The sequence below is a fragment of the Anarrhichthys ocellatus genome, unplaced genomic scaffold (genome assembly GCF_004355925.1).
Source record: "Anarrhichthys ocellatus isolate YVR2014 unplaced genomic scaffold, GSC_Weel_1.0 scaffold13, whole genome shotgun sequence".
NCBI classification, from domain to species: Eukaryota; Metazoa; Chordata; class Actinopteri; order Perciformes; family Anarhichadidae; genus Anarrhichthys; species Anarrhichthys ocellatus.
Genome location: NW_022280043.1, coordinates 5628879 through 5653809, shown reverse-complemented (window position 1 = coordinate 5653809; position 24931 = coordinate 5628879). Strand labels below are relative to the sequence as shown.

The 24931-nt window shown below is 39.5% G+C and overlaps 4 protein-coding genes across 9 annotated transcripts; 2 read left to right on the top strand and 2 right to left on the bottom strand.

The window, feature by feature from the left end:
• The first annotated feature begins 196 nt into the window (after positions 1-196).
• Positions 197-5901, top strand: tapbpl (TAP binding protein like). The gene is made up of 8 exons (XM_031852780.1): positions 197-565; positions 1270-1482; positions 1570-1839; positions 2120-2320; positions 2699-2866; positions 2947-3050; positions 4093-4318; positions 4467-5901. The coding sequence occupies exons 1-8, from the start codon at positions 514-516 to the stop codon at positions 4532-4534; spliced, it is 1302 nt and encodes a 433-aa protein (XP_031708640.1). The 5' UTR covers positions 197-513; the 3' UTR covers positions 4535-5901.
• Positions 5640-10664, bottom strand: LOC116386538 (vesicle-associated membrane protein 1-like). Of its 2 annotated transcripts, XM_031852850.1 has the most exons (6): positions 10001-10664; positions 9790-9865; positions 9024-9168; positions 8627-8785; positions 8093-8144; positions 5640-7606 (listed from the first exon to the last, which is right to left on the bottom strand). In XM_031852850.1, coding segments are annotated over exons 2-6 (375 nt in total). In that variant the 5' UTR covers positions 9792-9865; positions 10001-10664; the 3' UTR covers positions 5640-7589. The 2 variants fall into 2 exon arrangements, with proteins under 2 accessions (XP_031708710.1, XP_031708709.1); XM_031852849.1 differs by having other exon boundaries at positions 9790-10664.
• A 211-nt stretch (positions 10665-10875) lies between these two features.
• Positions 10876-15628, bottom strand: mrpl51 (mitochondrial ribosomal protein L51). Of its 5 annotated transcripts, XM_031852842.1 has the most exons (5): positions 15567-15628; positions 14920-15183; positions 14624-14719; positions 13373-13480; positions 10876-13009 (listed from the first exon to the last, which is right to left on the bottom strand). In XM_031852842.1, exons 3-5 carry the CDS (start codon positions 14712-14714, stop codon positions 12813-12815), a joined length of 396 nt encoding a protein of 131 aa, XP_031708702.1. In that variant the 5' UTR covers positions 14715-14719; positions 14920-15183; positions 15567-15628; the 3' UTR covers positions 10876-12812. The 5 variants fall into 5 exon arrangements, with proteins under 5 accessions (XP_031708702.1, XP_031708700.1, XP_031708699.1 ...); XM_031852840.1 differs by lacking the exon at positions 14920-15183 and having other exon boundaries at positions 15567-15626; XM_031852839.1 differs by lacking the exon at positions 14920-15183 and having other exon boundaries at positions 15561-15597.
• A 6309-nt stretch (positions 15629-21937) lies between these two features.
• On the top strand, positions 21938-24894 carry lag3 (lymphocyte activating 3). The gene is made up of 8 exons (XM_031852766.1): positions 21938-22108; positions 22196-22316; positions 22516-22739; positions 23030-23290; positions 23386-23703; positions 23801-24058; positions 24185-24306; positions 24595-24894. Exons 1-8 carry the CDS (start codon positions 22060-22062, stop codon positions 24688-24690), a joined length of 1449 nt encoding a protein of 482 aa, XP_031708626.1. The 5' UTR covers positions 21938-22059; the 3' UTR covers positions 24691-24894.
• Positions 24895-24931: the final 37 nt, after the last annotated feature.

Below are 24931 nucleotides of genomic sequence, written 5' to 3'. Positions count from 1 at the left end.
TTCCCCTTTAGTGATGGTGAGGTACAGAGGTACATTGTGTAGAGATACAAATGTCAGTCTTCTTTTTCTATCTTAATAACATTACAACTTAAAAACGATCGTACCAGAGCCCTTATTGTTGGTGCTCCTTTCCACAATGACCCGCCTTCTGCTGCTCTCTCATTGGACGATCGTGTCTGCTCCCTTTCGCTTTCTCTCTTCCTCTGCTGCGTTATGCGCATGGTCCCGACAGCGAGAAAGCTCCTGTTGGCGTCTGCCTCATAGTTCGCTTTTGGATTATTTGATATCATAGTAATTGCCGTACAGTCCTTTGCGTGTGATGAGGGAAAGGCTGTAAATACCCAGCCTCTAGCGATGCAATGAGCTGCTGTTAGTTGTTGAAATCAAAAGTGAAAGTGCGATGGTGCTTTTGTGTTCTCAGCAGTTGTTTCACTTTGTTTTGTTGTTGTAGCCTGCGAACGTTAAACACTTCCTGTAGCACTCTTAATTTATTAAACCGCGAAACGAGACCCCATGATGGAGATTGTAGTGGTTTTGTTTGGATACTTGCTGACGTGCGTTTGTGGTAAGAGCGTTCATCTTTACATACTGATGCAGCACTGAATGACGGACATGAACGTAGTGGCAATGAATTGACCGTCAGATTGTCACGTTCAGTAAAACACTTTTTAGATCATTATTCATTTCACGATGTCTGATGGAGCTTAACGTTTCCTGGACAAAAACGCTGAATTGGCACACATTTTAGGTGAAAATACAGTCTTCATTTTGTACACTTAAATTAATTGAATCAAGTTAGCTGCGGATCTAGTCTAACCTAGAATATTTTTGTCGGTGCATAGCAGGTCATCTGAACACGCAAAAATGCGCAGTTTGTCTAAAGGCATGTTAATTAACAGTTAAAAACAAATGAAAAATACGTTTTGAGTAATTAATGAACGATGCATTCATATTTACTTAAAGGGAGCAGTTTGTTAAAGTAAATTCCTCTGGAAATCAACAATTGCTTTTAATGTCAACACAACTAACCAATACGTCTCTGTCAAAACCCTGTTTTTTATTTTCCTATAATTTGTAACAAATTACATAATTGTTCCAGGAAACATTCAACACATCATAATGGACCCATGAATAAAGCCTTACTCTTATTTATGTTCAATAGTAGTCTACCAGTCTTGTTTACCTGATTATGTTAAAGAACGTAAACTTTTTCACAATGTTAAAATTGGTAAACCTCTTACTATTTTACTGTGTCCCCTTGTTTGCCAGCTGACGGGGTTGCAGATGTGGTACTTTCCTGCACCCTGGTGGAGGAGGGAGTCGGACTTGGTGGAATGGGAGGTGGTGCACACTTCACACGGACCCCAGCCACTCTTGTCTTAAGAGACGTTCCGGTGGCTTCTGACGAATCCCTCGAAACACTCACTCCGTTTGTCCCGCCTTCGATCCCTGACTCGGACGCCATCCTGTTAGAAGTTAAAGGTTTTCCCTGCCTTCTCTACGTATTAAATTTGGTGTAATATAAGCACAACCTTGTGTTGAACTTCTCCTATCATCCCTCTGTGACAGTGTCATCACCTGAGATCCCCAATGCACATGTGTTGCTCCACGCGGACTGCAATGAGCAGGAGGTGATGTGCGAAATAAGCCGTTACTCTCCTCATGGATCCCAGGAAAGTTCAGGATCAGCTTATTTTATGGTGTCTGTTAATGTGGAGGGAGTTGAGTTCAGCACCGCGTTGATTCTGCAGACCTTGGTGGTGGAGAAGGACCAGTCGACCCTCATACAAAACCAACTGGGTCTGCCTCTTAGCCAGTCGGGAACTCTTCTGACTGAGTGTGAGATCCAGTGTATAAGGGACAGTTCACCTCAAAGTCAAAAATACATATTTTTCATCTTACCTGTAGTGCTTTTTTTATATAAATCTAGATTGTTTTGATGTGAGTTGCCTAGTTTTGGAGATATCGGACAGCCGATAAGAGAAATATGTATTTTTGATTGTGGGGTGAACTTTCCTTTTGATATCCCATTTCATCTTCTCATTGAATCGTTCCCATCGTTCATACTATCATTCTCACTACTTTGTTCTGCTTTTGTCTTTGCTGTCTGTCCCCTCAGTGATATTCTTGGTCTATTCCCACGTAAAGTCTGTGTCTGCCCCTCTAAGAGGCGATGTTGTCCTCAACTGTGGCTTCAAGCAGCAGGAGATACCTTTAGCGCAGGAAGTGGCCGTTGAATGGCGACTGCAACACAGGGGAAAAGGGTGGAAAGTGCTTGAAATGAAGACGAGGCTGGATGACGCAGAAGGGAGCACAGTGGGTGAGTGCTGTGCGAACAGGTGTGCCCGACCTCTTCTGGTTTATCACGGGGTCTTTAGGTGAGGGCGGCTTCTTGTGTCTCAGAGTGACAGCACTGATAATGTTGAAGATGGTACATTAGTAGCTTCAGTGGCATAGAAGTTCATGAATAAATAAATGCACATAGACTCAAAATGCTCTTAGGCTAGACTACTTTTAACAGCCACAGCTAAATGTCAGAAAACTGCATAAAATACACAAATGGGAGATGACAAGAGAGCAGTACCGATCTAAGTAGGTGAAATAAAATGCTTTCTTACTCTGGTCAAAGGCTCCAAAGCGAGCAAGTGAGTTGAGATGAGACAGTTTTGTCACTTCCTGTTGAATTTTCTGTCGTCAGTGCATGAACAGAGGAGGGGATCAAGCATGGATGCCTCCCAGGTTGTTGGAGAGGGTAACGCCTCTGTGACTCTGACCAAGCTGAAGGTTTTGGACGAGGGGAGCTACATCTGTACCGTCAGTATTGGCGTGTTCCACACCCAGCAGGTCATTCAACTCCAGGTTAATCGTAAGTTTCACCCTAATCTCTCCATTCAGAAAAATCCACTGAATGTCTTTCATTTCATTTTGTGCTTCTCGTTGTTTCAGAACCACCTCATGTTTCACTCTCAGAGGAGAAATTGGTTTTGAAGACGGAGTCCCCCCAGACGCTGAGCTGCCACTGTGCTAACTACTATCCACTGGATGCTCAGGTGTGTAACTAGTGTACTCTTAGATGTCGCTGTTAACCAGCACATGTTCCATGTTTTCCTTTTCCCCCCCACTGAACAACTTGTCAAAAATCTTTAGTCATTCATTTTTTGATAATACCACAAAGCCTGATTGGTCATACAAGTAGAGATAGGAAATACATAAACCTGCCTGACTATGGCCGCCAGGCATTAAGGTTAAGTGTAATGGTTTGTCCATAATCAAAATCAAAGAAGTCCATTGTCCAGACAGAAGATGAAAATCAGGGCTAATGCTGCCTCTCTTAGTCTGGTAAAAAAACTATAGAGCGTCCAAGGTGCATGCTTTTCCTATACCTGCCTCCCGGTGTAAAACCTGAAGTGCCCATTAGTGCTGCCCAATTTTTACAAAACGAACCAAAAAATAAACAAAATACACAACTAGCTAAACTAAGCAAACTGAACGAATAACTACCAAAGTAAAATAATAAATAAATGAAGCAAATATCTTTAGTAATCAGCACTCAAAACAAATACTAATAATTATTAATAAAACAAACAAACTAATAAATAGCTCCTACATTACAGATTTGAAAAGATGTTTTTTGTATGATTTCACTAAATTATGATATCCATTTACATTTGTTCTGAAGTCTTTTTAAGGTAAATCTCGTTTTAGTCTCACGAAAAGATTTTGCAGCTTTGAGTTTTTATGCTCTGAACTGTTGGAGCAGTCGAGGATTAAAGTGTTGATACCTTTCAACCTAAACTTACCTCTTAAGCCATGGCTTTTGATTGGAATATTTTCGGAAATGTATTTAATATTATTCGATTTAAAACATTTTATTACCTCGAATCCATTGTTATCTGTTTTGTTAGTTTTATTATTACATTCTTATTTCTTTCGTGCCTCAGTCTTAAATTGTTTTACTGTTTACATTTGACTTAATATCAGCTTATCAGTGAGTTCTTGAGCACATTGAATTGCACCGTATACCTTTATGAAAGATGCTATACTAATAAAGTTTGACAGATTGATTCACAGTTAATACTTCTCTGCTTTCAGATGGAGTGGTTGTCCCTCTCTCCTACAGACACAGAGCCCACAGTGCTTCCGGATCAGGGCTCTCTGTCCAGCCATCGACAGCATGGTGACGGGACTTATTCCCTGTCATCTCATCTCTCTGTGCCTTCCACTGTCTCCCCTGGGACTGAAATTACCTGCAGGGTGTCTCACCCAGCCCTAGACGCTCCTCTCTCTGTCAGCCTGGTCGTAGAAAGTCCAGAACAAGGTATTAATGTGTGGCTGTCGCTGCGAGGCTCAGAGAAATACAAAATATCATGCTATGAGATTGTGGATTTGCATTACATATTGTGCACTGTATCTTGTACTTAATGACAACACTGTAAATCCTTAATCCTGTGTCTTTCACTCTACAGGTTCCTATTGGTGGGTTCTGGGTTTTCTGATCATCACTTTGCTTTTCTTCTACCAGGTCATGAGATAAGTTATATTCTAGGAGATACTCCTGACTTAAACCTGAGCCCAGAGTGACTTTCTTTGTGTCATTTATGATTCTGTAAGTTTATTACCGATTTCTTTAGAAGCCATCACTGGTTCTTTTAATTCAACTAGGCTTCTACTGAACTGTAAAAATGCAATTTTGGGGGAAAAAAAATCAGTATTTTACTATTTAGCTATATAACTTGTTTGCTTTATAAATTTGCTGTTGAGTATTGTTGGTGGTAGTTTACTCATGTAGAGTTGCAGTAAGCAAATTTGGAGGTTGTGTTTCTGTTGCTTGTGTGGCAACCCAGGGGGCGTGGCGGCAAGAGTCACAATAAAACAGGAGACTCAGAGGCAGTTAAAGTGTCCTTTATTAAAGAGGTTGGGGTAAAGGGGATGGGGTCAAACTCGAACTAAAGATTCCTCCCGTTTGGGGTCTTTAGCCTTCTCTCAAAATGTTGATTAACGCCTGTTCGATGCTGCCTATCTCCAGTGGTTCAGGAGATCCTCCTGGTCTTCCCCCCCCAGCCTGTCTGCCGCTGCTGCTTAGAAGCTGGGTGAACATATGCCTGCTATGATGCCATGTGCCCAGTGGCTGCAGCACCTGAACCGGATAGAACACTCCCTCTATCCCCCAGCCTGAGCTTGGGGATCCGCCCCCTGTGCTGGATTCCCCCTGGTTTTCCACACCTGTAACATATTCAATCTTAAATCACAAACTATACTCAGACGTTTTTGATGTTAAGAGGTAATACTTTTTTTTTTTGGAAACTTTTTTTTCTTTTGCACTGTTTTCATTTGGTACACTTTTTTTAAAAGTAGCCTATGTTTTTATGGATCTTTTCTGTGTGTGATCATTTTGTATTTTACTTTTCACAATGAAGGATTTTGTGACTCTGCAACATTGTTTAAGGTATTTGACATTATCAATATCAATACATTTCTTGTATCACATCTAGCAACCATTCAAATCTCTCTTGTAGATAAGTCAAGAATCTGTATATGGTAATAAGAAAGCTGGTATCACTTGAAGTAGAGTAGATTGCAAAAATAAATGTTCTAAAAGTTCTAAGTTCGCTCAAAATGTCAAGAGACTGTAACAAAGGTTCTGTTGATGATTTCTTTATTGGCATCAGCAAAAGTGTTAAGCATGCATTTGTTTTCGCAAATCCAGTTGCATCATCTCACTGCATTTTCAGGTTGCAAATCACAAAACATGTTCTCATGTGGTAATTACCTAATAATATTGTTACACAATATCATCAGATAATTATAACTAACTGCTACAATTATGCATCTTTATTTTGATCAACTTTCAAAATCAGTCCGAAGAAAAGAAAACTAGCTTTTCTTTTATATCCAACAACCCCCCCCCCCCCCAAAAAAACCTGAAAGAATTTATAAACACATTTTCAGGAGCATAATCTGACATAATGTGCACTATTGTTCTATCCATACAATACTACATGTTTTAGCAGTTCACTATAGTAGGAGCTGTTTGCAGTCTCTGAATATTAATAAATTAACATTTGGCGAACTCTTGAGCATCATTGCATTGCATAAGCAGTAATTATCAGATCAGAAAGACATTATACACAGGTCATTGAAACCACTAACAAAAAAAAAATGTACAATCGGCAGTTAGATTCAGAAATGGCAGATACACAGATCACACAAATAGGCAAAACTATGGACACGGTTTGCCATGCAAGTTATAAACAAACTCATTTTGCATTTACTGCAGGTGAGTCTGTCTTTATGTGAGTGACGGGGTTGGGGACAGGATGGCCAAGGTGGCTCTTTGTTTCTAAATCATGTCCTTTCTCTCATTTTCCTGCTTTTTGAAGATCAGGTAAATTTAAACAACAATCAAACAAACACTTTATTTGCACAACTTCCAAAACAAGTTGGCATTTGGACCTGTGTGTTTTTTGTTTTTTTTAAATGTGATGCTTCACATTCGTCTGTCTATGGCTGTGACTCTGTCCAAGTCAGAGTTAAGAGACCTTCCTCTGGGTCAGTTCATGTGTACAGTAGATTGTCTGTTAGTGGCTGCTTGTCAGTTTCTCCTGCTGTGCATATCACTCAGCCACTAAGCATAACACTACTACTGTGCCTCTGCCTGTGGTACAAAAACCAAGGTGAAACCAAGCTATACAACTACTTTATCAATAATTATTTATCAGTCCAGAAGTTTGTCTTATTTATACAGGGGAAACATGTATACTACTATTCCCTGAAACACTTCTTCCTTTCCTTATACTCTCACACAGTCTCTTTTCAAATTTATTTCCCTCATTGTTGTTACTGAACGTTGTAGAAATTTAGGCAGGAAAGGAAACAAAAAAAATTACTAATAAAAACAGCTAAACTCTGAAAAAGCTATTGGCTAGAATGCTTTAATCACAAATACACACACGCACATACAACAAACAATGTTCCTAATATTAATCTAACATGACCTTGTGTAAGTAAGTAGCGATGATGGTAGCAGTTGTGAAAGAAGGGGGGTGTTAATTAGGCATGTCAGTATCAACTTACAAATGTGGGACTCTCAAAAAAGAACATAAAATATGAACAAACTTTGGCGTATCTGGGGTAGAAAGGACTGCAAACTCTTGACCAACCTCCCTGCACTCATTCACCATCTGTACCGTTTACATTTACCCCCACAGCTCCGTTCGTAGGGCTTAGCCTTGTGTGTTCCCATGTCACAAGAATTTTCTCTCCCCCTCCTTCCCTTCCTCTTCCACTCCGCCTGCTGCGTCCTTCAATAATACATGAGGTGCAGAGACGGGAGAGAGTGAGTGAGCCTTAACACCAAAACAGTGGAAGAAAGCAACTAGAAGGGAGGGAGAGGGGGACAAAGAGAGCGGAGACACCTATAAACACTACCGTCATGTAGAAGTGCAAAATGGTTTAATGGAAGACTGTGTGAAGAGGAGAAGGGAGGACGGATAAAAGGGGAGGAGTGGCGCTTGGGTATCTTTTTTTTTTTCCCTCTTCCCTCTCGTATCATTCTTAAGTCCATATCCATCTGTATTGATGGGCTGCGCTCAGTAGAAGAAGTACACTGCAAATGAAGGAGAGAGGGAGAGGAAGTCATGAGTCTAATGGATCTGGCAATACGTCACTCAAAATAGAAAAAGGAGAGAACAGTCAGCTGAGCTCTTGGTCTTTTGTAATGTTTACAGGATTGTTTTTGATAAAGATGAACAGGTTCAATTAGTATTATAACCATTATTTACTGTAATTAGACGTCATGTGTCATCAACAATCAGAGTAGAAGCATGCAGGGCAGACATATACATATGTTGGTGCTGTCTCTGTATCTTAATTAACAGCACTACTTTGTCATCAACTATCGTAAAGTGATTAACACCATATGAGCAATTGCCATCTACAGAGAATCCTTTTCTTCGTATATCTGTTCCTCTGTTGCTGAGAGAAAAACACTTAAGGATCATCTGCTTTTTAAAATAATGTTTAGAAAAGCCTACAAATCATCTGTCTGTCAATAAATAGAGCAATATTGTATTAGTATCAAGATGCTACTTACAGAATAGTATTCCAACCACAATGACTCCAATGATACCCATCATGATCATCATCTGAGAGGAGAAAACGATAACATTTACTATCACAGGTTGTTTTTTTTTATAAAGGAATTTTAGACACACTGTAACAATGTGTGAGGTTCAATGCCTGCAAACCGAAAGGAATCGCATCTGACCAACAACACAAAATGTTTAATACACACTGAGTCTGTAGTGAAAACTCTACAGTAACAGAATTATTTCCCCCTTTTTCCCCAAAGGATCTGCTTCCACAGCAGCTCATTAACAGATGAGTGTGTGGACAGCAGGATTCCCCAGAACAGACACTGTGTTCGCCCCAGCGCACCTCAGCACGAACAGTTGTTCAATGTGTTCAAATAGATGAGCTGAGGATCTTATCCAGAATACTAGCTCTATCGACATACTATATATCTATATGCACCACATACGAATACTGTTAATTCAGACTTGGGTTACATTCTGAGTTGCTTTCAGTAACAACAATGTGCTAAATGGAGCCACACTAATGTGCTCACCTTGCAGTTCTTCCACCAGTACTTGTTCTTTAGCTGAGCTGCGCAGCTTTCAAACTGGGAGGCTCCGGCTTGGAGAGCATCCGCTCTGTCATCCAGCTCTGAAAGCTTCTGGTCCCTTTCCAAAACCTTGTCTACATTCACCCGCATGATATCCACCACCTAGCCCACAGTGGCCAGGATGAGACAGCATTTAGCAGCGATGGAGAGGAGAGACAAAAAATGAGAGTAAGTAAGTAGTCCATTTACAGATTCTATATGAAGACCAGACCTTTCCAGATAACATAAAGCAACAATGAATAATGTTGTGCATACATTAAATCCAGATATTTAATGATTTGACATTGCATCTAACATCAAACTTTGGCCCAGAATCCTAGTCTGGCCTCGTCCGGCTCACCTCCTCGACTTGGGCCTGTGTCTGCTGTAGCCTGCGGTTGCTGGAAGTATTGGGTGGGCCAGGAGGGACACCGCCTGGGGCTCCATCGGCACCAGGGGCTCCTGGAGCACCAGGGGCTCCACCTGCAGCAGCATCCGGGGCAGACCTGAGAAAAAGCACAGGGAAGGGGAAAGTTAATTGAAGTTGTGATAAAGGGGACCTTTTAGGTTAACTGAGGCATGTTTATGGCATGTAGAGAGCATGTAGAAAAAGATTCACAGGTCAAGGAGAAAATGAAGGTAATTTTCCAGATGGACAGTTTAGTACAAATCACAGTCACTGCAGGACAAAAAAATCATTTTGCACACAAGCATGTCTTAACCTCATGAACCATCATTTGACATGACATTTGACATGAGCAAGTGATGATGGTGACCTCAAATCCTCTGACTCACAATATGCTGAGTAACAAATGTACTCTTCTTTTTTAAACTGTGGTGTAAAATTACCACAACAAACTCAATTCAACTCTAAGGTTTTACAGTAGCAGCAATCAACCCCTGAATACATAATTTAGTGATGGTGTAACGGAAAATTTCACTTGCGTCAGCAAATTCCATCAAGCGGAAATAAATCAGTTTCCAACCCCCACCATGGGACAACATACAAGGCAATACAGTGGTTTGAATATATAGGCTATTTATCCATAGAAGCTTAATAAGATCTATATATTTTTTATTTTGCTAATGTGAAAAGAGCGCAGCAGAAACGCCGCATTCATACTCACATCTTCTATGCAGCTGTTTGAACTGACTCACGGGCAGCGGAGGAGGGGTGAGGGATCTGAGGTGGAGAGGGAGGGTCTGAAGTACCACAAGGGGGGGAAGGAAAAAGAAAACAGCAAGATGACAGGGAAAAAAAACAGACGAAAATGTCTAGGCACTGGTCTAAAAAGTCAAAATGTACAATCAGCAAAGTAATTAAAGTGGCGCGCTGACAGTAAACAGACTGCGGGTCTTTGCGCAGTGGAGCCGATCTTCTAGCGATGCATTTACACTGCAAGTCGTCAACAAAGTACCGCAATATACTGAGACACGTAACCGGGCCGGGCGATAATTCACTGAGTGACTGGACTAGAAAGCAGGAAGTGAAGGAGAGCGATGCTGAGCTCAAGACAAAAGTACTTCTAAATTATAATCCATTCAAACGAAATCCACGGATGTTTATAAATCCTGCAGGGATGCATGCAGTTGATGCGGAGTCCTTATAGACCTGCTCCTGGATGCGGAGACGCAGCGCTGATTGGCTGGTTGTTGAGTTGCCTCTTCTAAAAGCTAATGGCAAATGCGTGCAATTTCAAAATTAAGGGGGAAAAAAGAAAAAGTCCAGTCATGAGAAATCAGTTCTCTCTCTTGGATTTCTGTTACCCCCCACCTCCCTCTCTCTAGCTCGCTTTTTCTCTCTGTGCGTCTCGAGGGAAGTGCGGTAGTTTCGCCCGTGTAAAGTGCTGTGGCACTGTAGGCTACTGCATTAATGCGTCTCTCCTCCTGCCTTCACTTGGACTCGTAACGACAGTGCGGAACCCCCTCCCTCCCTCACCCCTCTCTCTCCTCTCTCTCTCGCTCCCTTTACACTTTGCAGTACTGCAGCTCTTTGTCGGATAGAGCGGCGGGACGACACTGCGGTACAGAGGATGCCTACTCGTGCAGTGGCGTGACCACACTTTTTGGACTGGGGTGACCCAAATGGGGCACCAACTTATGCAGGGGTGGCATGAAGTTCATGTACAGCATTAATAACATAGCATTCATTTTCCATTTCTGTCTCCACTTTAATTACTAACATTACAGTATCTTACAGCTTCTTACATGTGTTTAAAATTGTAATTTAAAAGGTGATAAATGTGAGATTGAGATAATTTATTCAATCAATAATAAATAAATAATGGCCACCGGACATTAAAACATCTCTGATGGGCTCATTTCACAGAAGTTTCATAATTATACATTTTGTGCACAGTTTTTACTTGGTTGCTTTGGTTATTTCTTCATACATAAGGCAGAAACAAAGAGGTGTTTTCATCATCGATGAATTTGATGATTCTTTTAACAAACTAATTAAGAGAATAAATTAATAACTCAAAGCAAATTATTAAGTACATTTTCATCGTTGGCTAATTTTTGTCAATACAATGTCAGAATATTGATAAAAATTCAGAGCCTAAGACGATGTCGTCAAATTGCTTGTTTTGTTATGAGTCCAAACCCCAAAGATATTCAATTAACTGCATCAGGAAAAGCAGCAAATCCTGATTTTTGAGAAGCTGGGACTAAAGTTTTGGGGGTGCTTTCCCCCAATTTATGACTTAAACTACTAATCTGCTATAAAAAAAAATTGTTTACAATTTTCTGTTGATAAATCGTTTCAGCACTACTTGACGGTGGACAGAATCCCAGATGTACTGCAGTCAGTGATGAAACACCTGAGCCACAGGCTGTTGTGTGACCCAGATTTACTATATGAGGAAGGGACGATGTATAGGGACTCTAGATTTGATATTTCTGAAAGGTTGCAAATGCAGAATATAAATCATTCACTACATATCCTACAATGTGAAATTGTTGAGGAAATGTAAATTATTGTGTTTTTGAAGGAATGAAATATTTCGGTTCACTGTATGTCCCGATTACATGAATTCACAGAAACTTGTGCTGGGTGTCAAACCTCCCTACTTTAAGGGTACTGGCTGATATTTTTCTGTGGCTTGGGTGAGTATTGAATGTAGGGTCTTGTTTAGTACTTTGATCGGATAGTTCCTGATTTAAAACATATTGCCATTTTTAGACTACGTTTTTAGGCAAGGTTCTTTTAGGTCTGAAAAAAACCCTTTCATGTCGTCCAAATAAGGTAAAAAAATCAATTTTAAATATTTCTGTCAGTTCCTTCAGTGAAGACCTCTAGCTGACCGTCAGGACCTCGGGAATCTTGGTGCAGTGTTCAACTCAACCGTTTCTCCCAATCCCTCCCCTCCTTCTGCATAACATTTGCTTTTGCAATTACTCTTGTTTAATTCCTAGTAAAGTCCCAGTTGAGCTACATCTTCCTCTTTGTTCATTTTCAGTCTCAACTCTCATATTTGAAAGGCGAGAGGAGCGAAGTCAGCCGTGAGAAACAAAACATACCAAAAAATACGACCATCTTCAGAGAAAGAAAGACATCAGATACACTTTTCGGCCAGAAGTATATTGACACTTTTCTACATACGTTTGTGTACTTTGGGTGTGTGGCTGTTTTTCATGTTTTAGGCAAGACCCATTAGTCTAATTTAATGAAAATCTTAATGCTAGAGTGTACAATGACATTTAGACCGGTGTTTCACAAACTTTTTAACTTCTGATCCTTAAAATCAAAGCATTTTTTTCACAGGTTGCATATGCCTATGTGGTGGCCAGACGAGCTTTAATTATTCAGTCTTTCACAATAAAAAGCTAAGTTTAGAAATACTTCTCAAATAATAAGATCGATTTGTAGCAGATGCATGTGTTTTTCTCTTTCTCATTTTTAATTATCTTATAACCACTCAGATGTATCCATTACTATGAATGTGTTTGTCAGGAAAATCCATTGTTGAATCAATAAAGCAAAGAACAGGAAGAATGCTGCTCTGAAACATCTCTCTCTCTTTATATGAATTTGATAACTTAAAAGAAATATTCCTGACAGCACTTTGACAGCATGAAATCACAGCTTCACAAAGCTCCAGTCCTCATTGGCTGTTCAGATGTATTTGCCAGTATGGTTTGTTCAACGTTAACGCCGTTTGCCAGTGCGGTTGAAGCGTCTGTAGAGGAAGCGGATCCTCTTCTCCAAGTTGTGTCTGTCCAGAGTCATCATTCTGTCTCCCACCATCTTCTTCTTCCTAATTAGACGCTGCAGTTCGTTGCCCGTGAAAGCCTTCACCCAGCAGGGAGCCACAATGAGGTCTTTGGGATGAGCGATAAAGTTCCCTGCAGGCACAAAAGTGTGGAGATCAGAAAACTCATCAAGGTACGATCTGAGCCAGTGCTCAAGCTCAATGTATGTTTTTAAATAGTCTCCTGAGGACTTCTTCGGCAGTTGTTAAGAATGTATTAGACTCTATGCACGCAGATTCTCAATTCAGGCCTTCAAAAAAAAAAATGTAATCATGACACATGGCTTTGGCCATGACTGTGGTTAATTAACTAAATCACATTAAAACATCTGGATCCACAGCCTAACGTTTTTATTGCATACTGAGAAAGTTAAAGAAAAACTGTCTTTATTCAATAAAACCTAAATAAACAAATTCCACAATCTCAAATAGGCTTTAACTACTTGAGGACCGTTACCTAAGATGCCTATGTTATCATAAACTCCAAACATGCTCCTCTTCTCAGTCCACCTGTCCACCGTCTTCAGCTGAGGGATGGCATGCATCCTTATCCGACAGCATGTCCCTAAAGAAAGCACATTGTTTCACGTCAGTATTCAGCATTTTTTCCACAGATATAGTAGTTAGTTCTGCTGCAATCACCAGATTAACTGATTAGTCAACATAAAATTGTTTAATGTCAAATTTTGTAGAACTAACAAACTTATGAATGTACATCTATGAGGAGGCAAAACTAAGTAAACTGGCCTCAGGTGATTAAATACTCTCCTCTGCTTGTTTATGACTGAAAATAGTTCATTTTGATTCATGATTATACTAGTGTTGCATTAGGTCAGTGGTTCTCAAACTGTGGGGCGCGTCCCTCTAGTGGGGCGCAGCGGTATTGCAGGTGGGGCGCAGGGGTAAATGTAGAATTTTTTTATTTCAAGAACTTTATTCATACCTGCAAACTTGTCGCTTTTCGGCAAAATTCGCGTTTTGAATCAAAATATATCATCCACGTCAATCGTGTAGATCAGTGGAGTTGTTTTTTCTCAGGCGGTCACTCGTTAACGTTAAACCCGAACAACGGCGGATCTGCTGGCAGGTTGTTTGTTTTAACTCAAAGTAGAATGAAAGGCCCAGATACTGATGAGATGATGAGGTCAAAGAGCTTCAGGAAGAGGAGGCTGGTTGTGTAGCGCAGCTTGATGCAGGGCTGAGATGTGAGTGGAGCTGGGCCTGGATAAAGGTGGAGGTCTAAACAGACGCGAGTACAGCTTCCCGCTGTCACAGTATTTTAAATACATTGATAAGGCAGGGTATGCTAAATGCAGCCTCTGCTCCAAGGAGATGAACTACAGCAACAAGGGCTCACGTGTCCTCTCATCACACTGCCAGACACTGTTCACTGTGATGACCACAGCCAGTCACAGTTATTGACTGGCTATTATCACAGCTATTATTTTACTTTCAGAATTTTTAAAGCTCATATTTAAAATAAAATGCTCCAGATATGTGTGAGCATATGGCTCACACATATCTGCACTCATTTTGTTTTGTTTTGCACAGGTTGCACTTTATTGTTATTATCTTGAAAAGATATTCAGTGCAAAACAGGTGAATTGCAGCCACAATTGTCATTTAATTGATGGTCATGCAAAGTTAAAAGGCAACTACTGTGTCCAAATCATGTTGGACACAAAAACAAAAATGTGTGGCTACTCACCAGTTGAAAAGGTCCTGGCTGTGTTTAGCAGAGTCCCAGCAGACTGACAGAAGGACGCTCCAGCTTTCAGTAAAGTTCCCAGAACAGACATGTTTCCTACAATTACACAATAACTGTCATCTTCACATGAACGGTATTCAGTTTACTCAGGCAAAGTAGTTATCCGATGCGCATTATCTATGTTTTCAACGTTGCTATCAAACACAACGCTAGCTTTAAACTATCTTTACATTGACCCTTAGCTTTAGCTAGCACGTTAGCTACATCAGATGAAGTATTGAGGACATTAACGTTACCAGCTTCCGGGTCCAGCTGCGATCTTGTAGCCACTTATATCTTTAGTAATTGTTACAACAACACATACATTGTAGCCATATACGGACGTATAACACTTAATAATGTGTTATAGTGTCTTCGACATGCTCTTAGTTGCCGCCTCCATCTTACCATAGATCTTACTTATACTATATCCCACAATGCATAGCGTCGGTTTCTTCTTCTTCTTCTTTAGTGCTCGTTGGCGGCTGGCAAACCATCTTAGAGACACATTACCGCCATGACTAGCCAGCGGAACGAGAGATGCAGTAAATAAAATATATTATTAAATCAATGAATAAAGTATCTTAGCTAAATCCGTTTCTATCATATTATAATATTGACAAACACGTGTTTACACATTGGTTATTGAAGGGAAATGTTAACTGGAGGGTTGGTGCTGTGCTTTTGAGACAACTCTGTTGTTGTGGTAGCATTATTAGCCGTACCCACCCTAACCGAGCCACTTAGGTAAAGTTAGAAAGATATTGAAAGATTCGGACTTCCCGGTTCAATACATCGTTAACGAAACGTTGCTAAAATACAAACGATACCTCCCTGTAAACGTAGTGAGGTAGACAACAAGCTACAACCTTAATTTAATTAAAACGGGCCGTCTTACGGGTACCTCCGAGCTGGACAAACAGCATTGGTCTCAATGAGCGTCCGGCTGCGAGACGAGTGCTCAGGGACCGTCTACAAAGTGCAATGCGGAAAATACCTACTACAACAATATTCAATAGCTTCAACGTCATGCAATGTAGTGTAACCAAAATCACTTCACACATCAATGGGCTCCTCTTTGTTGTACTACAACTGTTATTTTGATTAAATATGCTTTGATTAATTTCTGTGAATTTTTATAGAAAATCTTTTCAATAACTACTGTTATAAAGTGTAGTGTGACCAAAATCACTTCATAGATCAATGGGCTCCTTGTTGTACTACAACTGTCATTTTGAAAAAATATGATTTTGATTAATTTTAGTTAATTTTTATTGAAAATAATTTTCAATAACTTTACTGTTAATAAGTGTAACATGACCAAAATCGCTTCATATATCAATGGGCTCCTCTTTGTTGTACTACAACTGTTATGTATTGTAGTGCTCAGTGTGCGCCACCAGAAGGCGGGCTCTAACGCGTAACAGCTGCAGCTGAGCACAGATAGATTTTATAGTTTATAGCGAGGAGAAGAGAGAGAGAGAGAGAGAGAGAGAGAGAGAGAGAGGGAGAGAGAGAGAGAGAGAGAGAGAGAGAGAGAGAGAGAATTAAGTTTCAGTAAAGTTAAAGCTGTGAATGAAGCAGTGCAGTGGATGTACAGAAGAAGAGACACCTTTATGAAACAGGCCTCTGAGGGTTGAAAGAGGGAAAACACAATATTCACCAGGTTTTCCTCGTTGCCCATTAAAAAGCCTTCATAGGAAAGTTAAGATTGGCTGAATTTAAAAGCCAGAAAATAAATAAATAAAACCTTTAAAAAAATGTAATCTCTCTTAAAAGAAAGCATTCCAAAAACATCAGTCTGATCTCCAAGAGGATACATAATTGTTTACAAAAATAAAGAAATAAATATATAGAAATAAATTAATAAAAGAATAAATATCGATGTTGGAATAAGGACAGAAACATATTATATGGAAATGCATGAATAAGTAATTGAACATTGAATGAATGAATATCTCAAATGTATTTCGGTACAACTATATTTATTTATTTCTGTATTTCTTTGTATGACATTGAGGTCTTAACCTCTGTTTAAAGCAGGATTGGTTAATTAGGCGAGCCAGACTGAATGAGACATGATTAAGATGCACTATCGCATTGTGTATCAGCCAAGACAGATTCCGGTAAAGTGTACAATGCCAACATATCTCCCTTGCAATCTCTTTAGATGGTATCATTTTCTAGTACTGATTATTTGTCCTCTTCACTTGATCCTAGCCGAGGTTTCAAGACAGTTTGGTCCACACATGGAGGGAGAAGGTTGATTTCGTTACAAAGTGTGGGCTAAGCATGTTTAAGTGCGTTGAAAGAGATGGAAAGAATAGAGGAGGGAGATTAAAAAGAAACAAGACATGCTGAAATTACTGAGAGAAATTGAAAAGCTGTAAAAGTCAAGAAACAAAGCCGGTGTAATGTCGCTGTTAAGAAACAAAGAGAGCCTGCAGGGATTAATGTGTGAGCAGCCAGAGATCCCACTGTGTCCTGTCATTTCTGGGATAATACCAGTCAGTCTGGGTTCAATTCCTAGAGTGTTGGAACTGTTTTTACAACATTTCACCAGGAAATGTGCTCAAAATATTTTATGTTCACGACAGATTGTGAGTTCTTGCCTCATAAATATGTATTCTCAGATTTTCTTTTTTTGGCTCTGAAGTTCACCACATGGATTTTCTGCACTTTTTAGCGGTGTGAATACAATAATCTGTTTTAGAAATCTTTGTGTAATTTACAAATGCATCATCTAATCCTGTATGGGGTTGTGGTCAACAGTTCTTATTCCCCTAAAGGACAGGGGTTCAATTCCTGCTTTAAGAAAAGATGGCTTTCTATTACGTTCATAATTCAGATATAATTTATTTCAGCTGCTGAGGGCACCTGGATGAAAATTAAGAATCCACGTTGGCTGTCTCCAAGAAGTCACACTATCACTTCTGTATGATTTTCTTTGACTTACTATGACTTTTTTATGACTTTTTTGGACATTCTATACTACGATTTTCATGACCTTTTTCTACATACCATACAATTACTTTTTTGACCTACTATACCATGACTTTAAAAAAAATTCAAAATACTGTATTATGGGTTTTCAGAATTTGTTTCGAGATATATACTATGACATTTCCGTTACTTTTTTAGACATATTATGCTATAACTTTCTGATGACTTGTTTTTGACATATACCATGTGAGTGATGGCCCGACCCCTGCGATGTCACATAAGGACTACTCACTAAAATCACAACTAGACAGTCTTCACCGATACCGAATCTCATTCCAAACTAAACTGAACATTTTGCTAGCAGGATCAGGATTAAAAGACAGATGTTTCTAGTCCGACATTGCTACATCACATTGCAAATGCAAGTTAGTCTGGAATCTCTCAGTACATTTTATATTTCCAAGGGACGTTATCAACACGTTATCAACAGGTTATCAACAGGTTATCAACAGGTTATCAACATGTGACGTAGCACTGAGCGACCAGTGACCAGGTCCGCCAGGTGTAGCTGGCCAATCACAGAACGATTGGGCGGGACTTGGCACAAAGCAAGTGGGGCAACAAAAATGCCTGAGCGACAGAAAAATGTAAACAGACAACAGTGTGCAGAGATCAACTGGTATTTTATGAGTTATTCTATCAAACTTCAACAAATCCTGCCAGAAGACCAGTAAACACATGTTTTTTTGAGCAGATTATTGTTTTAACTTGCATTGTTGTGATGCTTAGCTATAAAAGAGAGGCAAAATAGAAAATAAGCCAAGTATTTCATAACATGGTGAAGATATTAGACACATTTTATACACGTGCTTATACAAGTACAGTTGTGTCTTTAAATAATGATGTTATCTCTTTTTGATTAGGTCTCTCAGATCCAATCTCATTTTTAAATGATATATTATTCTTAGAAAGGTGCATACACTATTTATTTTTGTTACATTTGCTGGGATTCTTTTTATATCTGGCCTGGTTATAATGTATTTAGTGGTCGAGAGTTGGAACTGTGCAGGGTTTCATTACAACAACAAATAAATCAGCTGTTTCGAATGAAAACATGAACACCTGCAGACATCTCGGCTGTTATTTTCTGTCTCTCTCTCTCTCTTCATACATACACAAACACACACACACACTCACACACACGCGCGCACGCACACGCACACGCACCCACACAGAGAGACTGATACTTTCAGTCTTACTGTTGTAAAAAGCAGGATGGAATATTTTGTCAGTTTCAAAGAAACAAGCACAGCAAAACCGATCCTTGTCTTAATTTCATTATTACTAAGGCGTCATTGAGAGTGTGGAAATTTAAACCAGGCAAAACATTATTCAACATTAGATTCCATTTAACTTTAACATAACCACAATGCTATCGCCTCTGCAGAGAAGAGTTACTGTCTTACTGTAATTGTGCAGTGTGTTTGCACCTTTAATCTAAAAAGATTGTGCTGCTAGAAAAGTGGATTTCTGATTGCTGAGATACTTTTGATCCACAGCAGGAAAACAAAATCTGTTGAAGAGTTAATAAAAGATAAGGTGGCAGTGTATTTCACCAAATGCCATGATTCAGAAAGAAACATTTATTATGTACAGATACACAGTCATGTTTCCGTCTTCATCTTCACAGCGCTGAACAAAATGCTGACTAAACACAATTAAAAACAATTCTCAGCACAGCAGGATTTTAATCTGCGCTATGCTTCCTCTGCCAGTAAAACACAGTGGAACATTACATTTCATCACCTACACATACGTGATATAATCATATCAGTTATTGAAATTAAACCACAGTAGTGTTTACAATAAGTCAGAAAGTCTGGAGCGGCAATGTTCACATTAAAGGTTAATGCTGATTCAAAGCAGATATAATACAAAAGAGCTTGACACAGGACCAAAGTAGTGACAAACCTCTACAGAAGCAATCTGATTTGATTATTTTCCAACTCATTCTATTAACATAACCATCTGCTTTCCCTAATGCTCAAAGCTCAGTTGTTTCCACGTGAGGGGCATTTTCCTTCAAAGTGCCTTCACCTCTTATTCAGATACAGTGGAGGTAACGAAACATCGGCTGTAGGAAAGACCACCTCACAATGAGTGACACACGAATGCCACCAACTTTCTTTTTGTGAGAAAACACCAAATTAAAGCCACAGCAATAAGAAATACGACACAGATTCTAATTTGTTTTGGGTGAGGAGGAAGTTCTGGGTGGTTTGAGATTTCAGACTGACAGTATCACTCACCCAGCAGTCACATGGCTGTGAGCAGGGAAAACATCTCAAGATGAAGAAAAACAGCTCTGTGGTTTCACCCACATCAGGTGTATCTATCCATCTGTGTGACGGTCTATACCTCAATGTGTCTATCTAGCTATGCTTTTTACATACAGTAGGTTTTCCAAACCTTTTATTATTAACAGTTATTATTAGGCCATACTTCATTGACACAGTAATAGCTTTTCTTTTCTATGTCATCAGTGTCATATTTTTTAAAGATAAGTGTAGACAGACAGACAGACAGATACATACATACTGTACACATACATACATACATACATAGATAGATGGGTTTACATGCGTAGAGAGTATTTTATTAATTATGAATCACAAAAGAGGAATGTAGATTAGAAATGAAAACAAACTACTATCTTAACTGAAACTGAGCAAAAACTAAAAACTAGGACTATACTCTGACTCTAGGTTAGTGCAAGACTGTTTGATACTTGTATTGATATGACACAATGCCTCATTGCATAAATAAATATTGAGTATCAGTTAAATCTGAACTACATATATATACAGAACACACAAGTATGTACAGGTATGTAAAATGCAGGAATGTACAGATGTGTATTATACAGGTTAAGTATACTACAGAGATCAAAAATGTAGTTATCAGCTTATAAGGACACTTTTATGTACAGTATTAATAAACAATTATAACTTTTCCCATGTAGAACTATTTTAAATTGTTACAACTGTATTTGTACTATATTGTCATTCATATTGTCTGTTTATACTGTATACCAGCACTTATTGTTGTTGACAAATGTATATATAATATCTGCTTGCAGCTACATTAGTGTGTTATAAACAATTTATCAAATGTTTATGTACTCCTTATAAATGATAACGTTGAATGTTTCCAATCATGGATAAATAGTTATCAATTATGGCGGTAACTATTGAAAACAGCCTGAGGTACTACAACCTTTATTTTTCCAATCTTAAGATATTTACAATAAACTGCATTTGAAATATGCTCAAATACACGCTATCAAACAAACATTTGACTGGCAGTGGAGGCCTGTTTCTACTGCAGCGACAGTATAAGAATTGACGAAAAGGAAAACAAAGAACCGAGCATGGAGGTGATGATTCACTTTCACGAATGTTCATCAGAAGAAGATACCATATTACTGAATGGCCTCATTCTCATGAAACTGGTGGTGATGATGATGATGATGATGATGATGATTGGGTCGAGAGCTGCGCGTTAAGCAGTGGTTGTAAACGCAAGTGACTGGCAGTGACGGATGAGAAGTGACAGGGTGGTTTGGCGTTTGCAGTTTTGCCATTTCGGTTTCAAAGCAACAACTGGAGCTTCCGTGAATGATACTGAAGGGATTTGTAAACAAGTAACATTCATTGCATGTGTGGAGAATAATTACAAAGTAGTTTACAGCTCAATTCAACTCAGTGCACTTTATTTTATATTTCATTGTACATTTTAACATGTTTCTATTTTTTGCACTGTGTTGATTGTTTAATGTTAATGCACCACACACCATGTCAAATGCCTTTGAATTTGAAGTATGTGCAACACACCGTGGCAAATAAACGGTTCTGATTCTGATTCTGACTCTGAATTCGAGCTTGGTATTTCTAAAAAGGAATTATATTCTAAGGGATAAATATCAGTATGTCTAAGATGCACACACTACCCTATACTGTGCTTGTGTCTTGTGTAAGCTTTGGCTTGCAAATTGAACAATGTCACATATTGTTACACAATTTATTTGATGTGAAGAAGGAAACGGAAAGATGTAGAGAGAATCCGTGGGAGGAAGTGGATCTCCCTGTTTACATCTTTGTCTTACAGTTTCCAGGCTGACAAAGACAGACCGCATCAAAGCCAGACTTGTAGCTGAAGTCACATGATAAGCAGAGGAACTACCAAACAATCCACCCCCTTTTGGCACCCACAGGTTCATATAAATACCTCATCGACTTAACTCACAAAAACACATCAGACGGCACGCATGAAGCAAAGAAAAACTGTCGAAAGCGGAAAACAAAGCAGATAGCGGTTCAAGCAGGGATTAGAGATTACAGGGAAATTTGTGGAAACATTATAACAAATAAATTAAAAACAAAACCAACAAAAAGATGCCATTAGAGTATTTCATCTTTGGGGTGATTACCTTTCTTTTGACAGGTAAATATATGACTTTTTTTTAACTCAATAATTGTCGACTTTTGCACATTTACTTTCTAAACTGAATATCCTTTTCTTTGTCCCCAGGTGGTCAATGTAAGGTAACTGAGGTCTTTGCTGAAGCCGGCTCTCAGGTTGTGCTACCCTGTAAATGTAGCCCGTCGCACCCCTTTATCCCCTACATCATCTGGAGTAATGCCGACAAAGGGTAAGACACAACTTTTTGTTTGCTACCTCCGCTTGTCTACATCCTTTTCCCCATTTCATTTCATCTGTCCAGCTTCAAACATCCACAGATCCCACAAATTGCCTCCCTCCCTCCTGAGCTTCACCATCCATCCTTCAACTCCAAACTTGTATTTACATGCTGATGACTCTGGATTGTTTGTGACACCTTCCGTCCACAGCACTGTTTGGAGAAAGGATAGGAATGGTCTGCAGTACTGGGGCTCTAGGTGGTCTCCAAAAGCTGGTCCCCAACGCGTTAGATGCCCCCACTCCCAGTTTGAAAGAGGCGATTTCAGCCTGCAAATAAACGACGTGAGGGTGGAGGATGGAGGAGATTACACTTGCACGGTGGCACATGGAGACGAGGTTGTTGAAAAAGTCGTCACACTCAGAATCACTAAAGGTAAGAAACATATTGAAACCTAGATTTCACCACTCGGTGAATTTTTTACATCAGTGCCGAAGATTTAAATCAATAACTAATTGATAAAGCAGCAATTGAGCATGCAAAGACAGTAATTCCACCAACTTGTAAAGATGTTCATGTTTTTTAGCTGCTATTATTCGTAAACAAATCATTACAGAATCAAAAATGCAGACTTAACACAAATAAACGAATGACTCGTTATATCTGTGTCAGAAATTAGCTGTAATATATGTCAATAATCTCATCCCTGCCTGTATCCTTTACAGTGTCCGTCTCGTCATCAGTTCCCATATGGGGGGACGTTGTTTCGATCAGCTGTAACGTGACTCCTTGGCCTCACGGAGCCTCTGTGCTGTGGACATTGAACAACAGCCCATTTGTGCCTCAAACTGGAATCGCCTCAAACAGAGGTACCAGTAAAAATGTTGTGAGGGAAAAGGCAACGGCGAGACTGACGGGAAACTGGACCTGTGTGGTGGACTACAAGGGCAAAGAGGGGCGAGCTTCGGCAGCTCTGACCGTGAGGGGTAAGACTCTGAGCAAAAGAGATTATCTTTAGAAATTCAGTTTGGTTTACCATTTTTCTCTTAACCTCTCCCCTTTCCCTCCCTTTCTCTTACAGGTGTCATCAACCCATCCAAAGACCATTCTAAAGTGTATGCTGCTGTGGGATCTGCAGTCACACTTCCCTGTGTGTTCTCTCCTGGTTTGATCCCCTCTAATCCAGTCTGGGAGAAACTGAAACCTGGGTTTCTTTTTAAACCTGCTCCTGGTCCCCTTCCGGCCTCTTTCTCTCCATCCAAGCAGTTCTCTCCGCGCCCCTACGATCAATCTGCCAGTTTGAAAGAAGTCGAGTTTGAGGATGAGGGCAGGTACAGATGCTCTGGCACCGTAGAAGGACAACGGTTGACTCGAAATATGCAGCTTGTCGTTGCCAAAGGTAAGCTTACATGGGTTCAGTTTAAATTTAATAATCCACTGAATCTTTTTTGTTTTTGCCATCAACACTATATTTGATTGTCTTGTTTTTCTCTCAGTTCACAGCAGCATCCCATCAAAGAACACAGGCTCTGTGACGCTGACCTGCCAACTGACAGACACCAGCGAGGTCATCGACTATGAGTGGGTTCATGTGGTCTATGACCTCAATGGCACCCAGTCATTTGGGTCCATCCAGAAGGGGAAGACTCTGAGTATGAGCACAGTGTCCGAGGAGAACCAGGGCGAATGGGCATGTCATTTCTACGGGAAACACAGCCTTTTGGGAAATGTAACATACCACATTCAACTGATGAGTAAGTTTCCTGCTCTTGATTTTATTTTTATTTTTCTGTTGTGTGAAATGAATATACTCATAATATTCCTACATTGATGCCCATGCAAAAATATAATATTGTGCCTTTATATTGTTTTTCCCACAGGTGGTCTTAGGGGACAGAAACCTTCGGGTGTCTCACATAACACTGCTGCCCTGGTTGGTCTCAGCTTTCTCCTCCTCGTTCTGCTGTTGGTTTTGGCTCAGATGTACAAGAACCACCAAAGGGTAAAGATCTTCTGAAATTTACCATTGTTCAAAAACAATTCTGTAACTAATATTTAATTTTCCCATGAAAGATGCAAAACCTTGAAATTATTGTCATTGTTTCGAAATGTCACTTCATTCCAAAATTTAGCTTGAAAGAAATCTTATCAAACGATTTCTATTATAATGGGGAAATTAAGTATTCAAAAATGAATAAAAAGTATTAATTGCCTATTGATATTGCGATACATGTACATGTTCATACATCAGACAAAATTAATTACATTTTGCGCATCTTTTTTTCCACAGAGGAAGAGGATCTTTCAGTACCCTGCGCTGGAGACAATTGTTCATACTGTCTCGAATGAGCGGGAGGAGAGAGAAAGAAACCAAGTGAAAATGTAGAGACATTAAAGCAGAGGCATTGCAGGAAACTAAACTGAAGTGTGATCTTCTTCTACCTTCATATCTGCAATATGTTGGTTGACTTCTGTTTGTACAATTTTTGTAAATACTGTATTTTCAGAGCAGGCATTGTAGCAGTATTGTTGAATTTGAAATTTTGTGTATTATCCTGTTATTTGTATTGTATCTGTTTTCAATTATCTACTGGATGTGAAGATTTGTTTTTATATATACATATTGA

Excerpts from the sequence above, each read along its gene's own strand:
- tapbpl (XM_031852780.1), top strand. The coding sequence starts at position 514 with ATGATGGAGATTGTAGTGGTTTTGTTTGGATACTTGCTGACGTGCGTT. Across the intron at positions 2,867-2,946 it reads CATTCAACTCCAGGTTAATC|AACCACCTCATGTTTCACTC; the intron begins GTAAGTTTCACC and ends TCGTTGTTTCAG. Across the intron at positions 3,051-4,092 it reads ACTATCCACTGGATGCTCAG|ATGGAGTGGTTGTCCCTCTC; the intron begins GTGTGTAACTAG and ends CTCTGCTTTCAG.
- LOC116386538 (XM_031852849.1), bottom strand. Across the intron at positions 8,786-9,023 it reads CACAGGCCCAAGTCGAGGAG|GTGGTGGATATCATGCGGGT; the intron begins GTGAGCCGGACG and ends ACTGTGGGCTAG. Across the intron at positions 8,145-8,626 it reads ACTGGTGGAAGAACTGCAAG|ATGATGATCATGATGGGTAT; the intron begins GTGAGCACATTA and ends TTCTCCTCTCAG.
- mrpl51 (XM_031852839.1), bottom strand. The coding sequence starts at position 15,588 with ATGCTGTTTGTCCAGCTCGGAGGTACCC. Across the intron at positions 14,720-15,560 it reads TGTCCAGCTCGGAGGTACCC|GAAACATGTCTGTTCTGGGA; the intron begins GTAAGACGGCCC and ends GTGTAATTGTAG. Across the intron at positions 13,481-14,623 it reads AGCCAGGACCTTTTCAACTG|GGACATGCTGTCGGATAAGG; the intron begins GTGAGTAGCCAC and ends TGCTTTCTTTAG.
- lag3 (XM_031852766.1), top strand. The coding sequence starts at position 22,060 with ATGCCATTAGAGTATTTCATCTTTGGGGTGATTACCTTTCTTTTGACA. Across the intron at positions 22,109-22,195 it reads GATTACCTTTCTTTTGACAG|GTGGTCAATGTAAGGTAACT; the intron begins GTAAATATATGA and ends CTTTGTCCCCAG. Across the intron at positions 22,317-22,515 it reads TGGAGTAATGCCGACAAAGG|CACTGTTTGGAGAAAGGATA; the intron begins GTAAGACACAAC and ends TTCCGTCCACAG.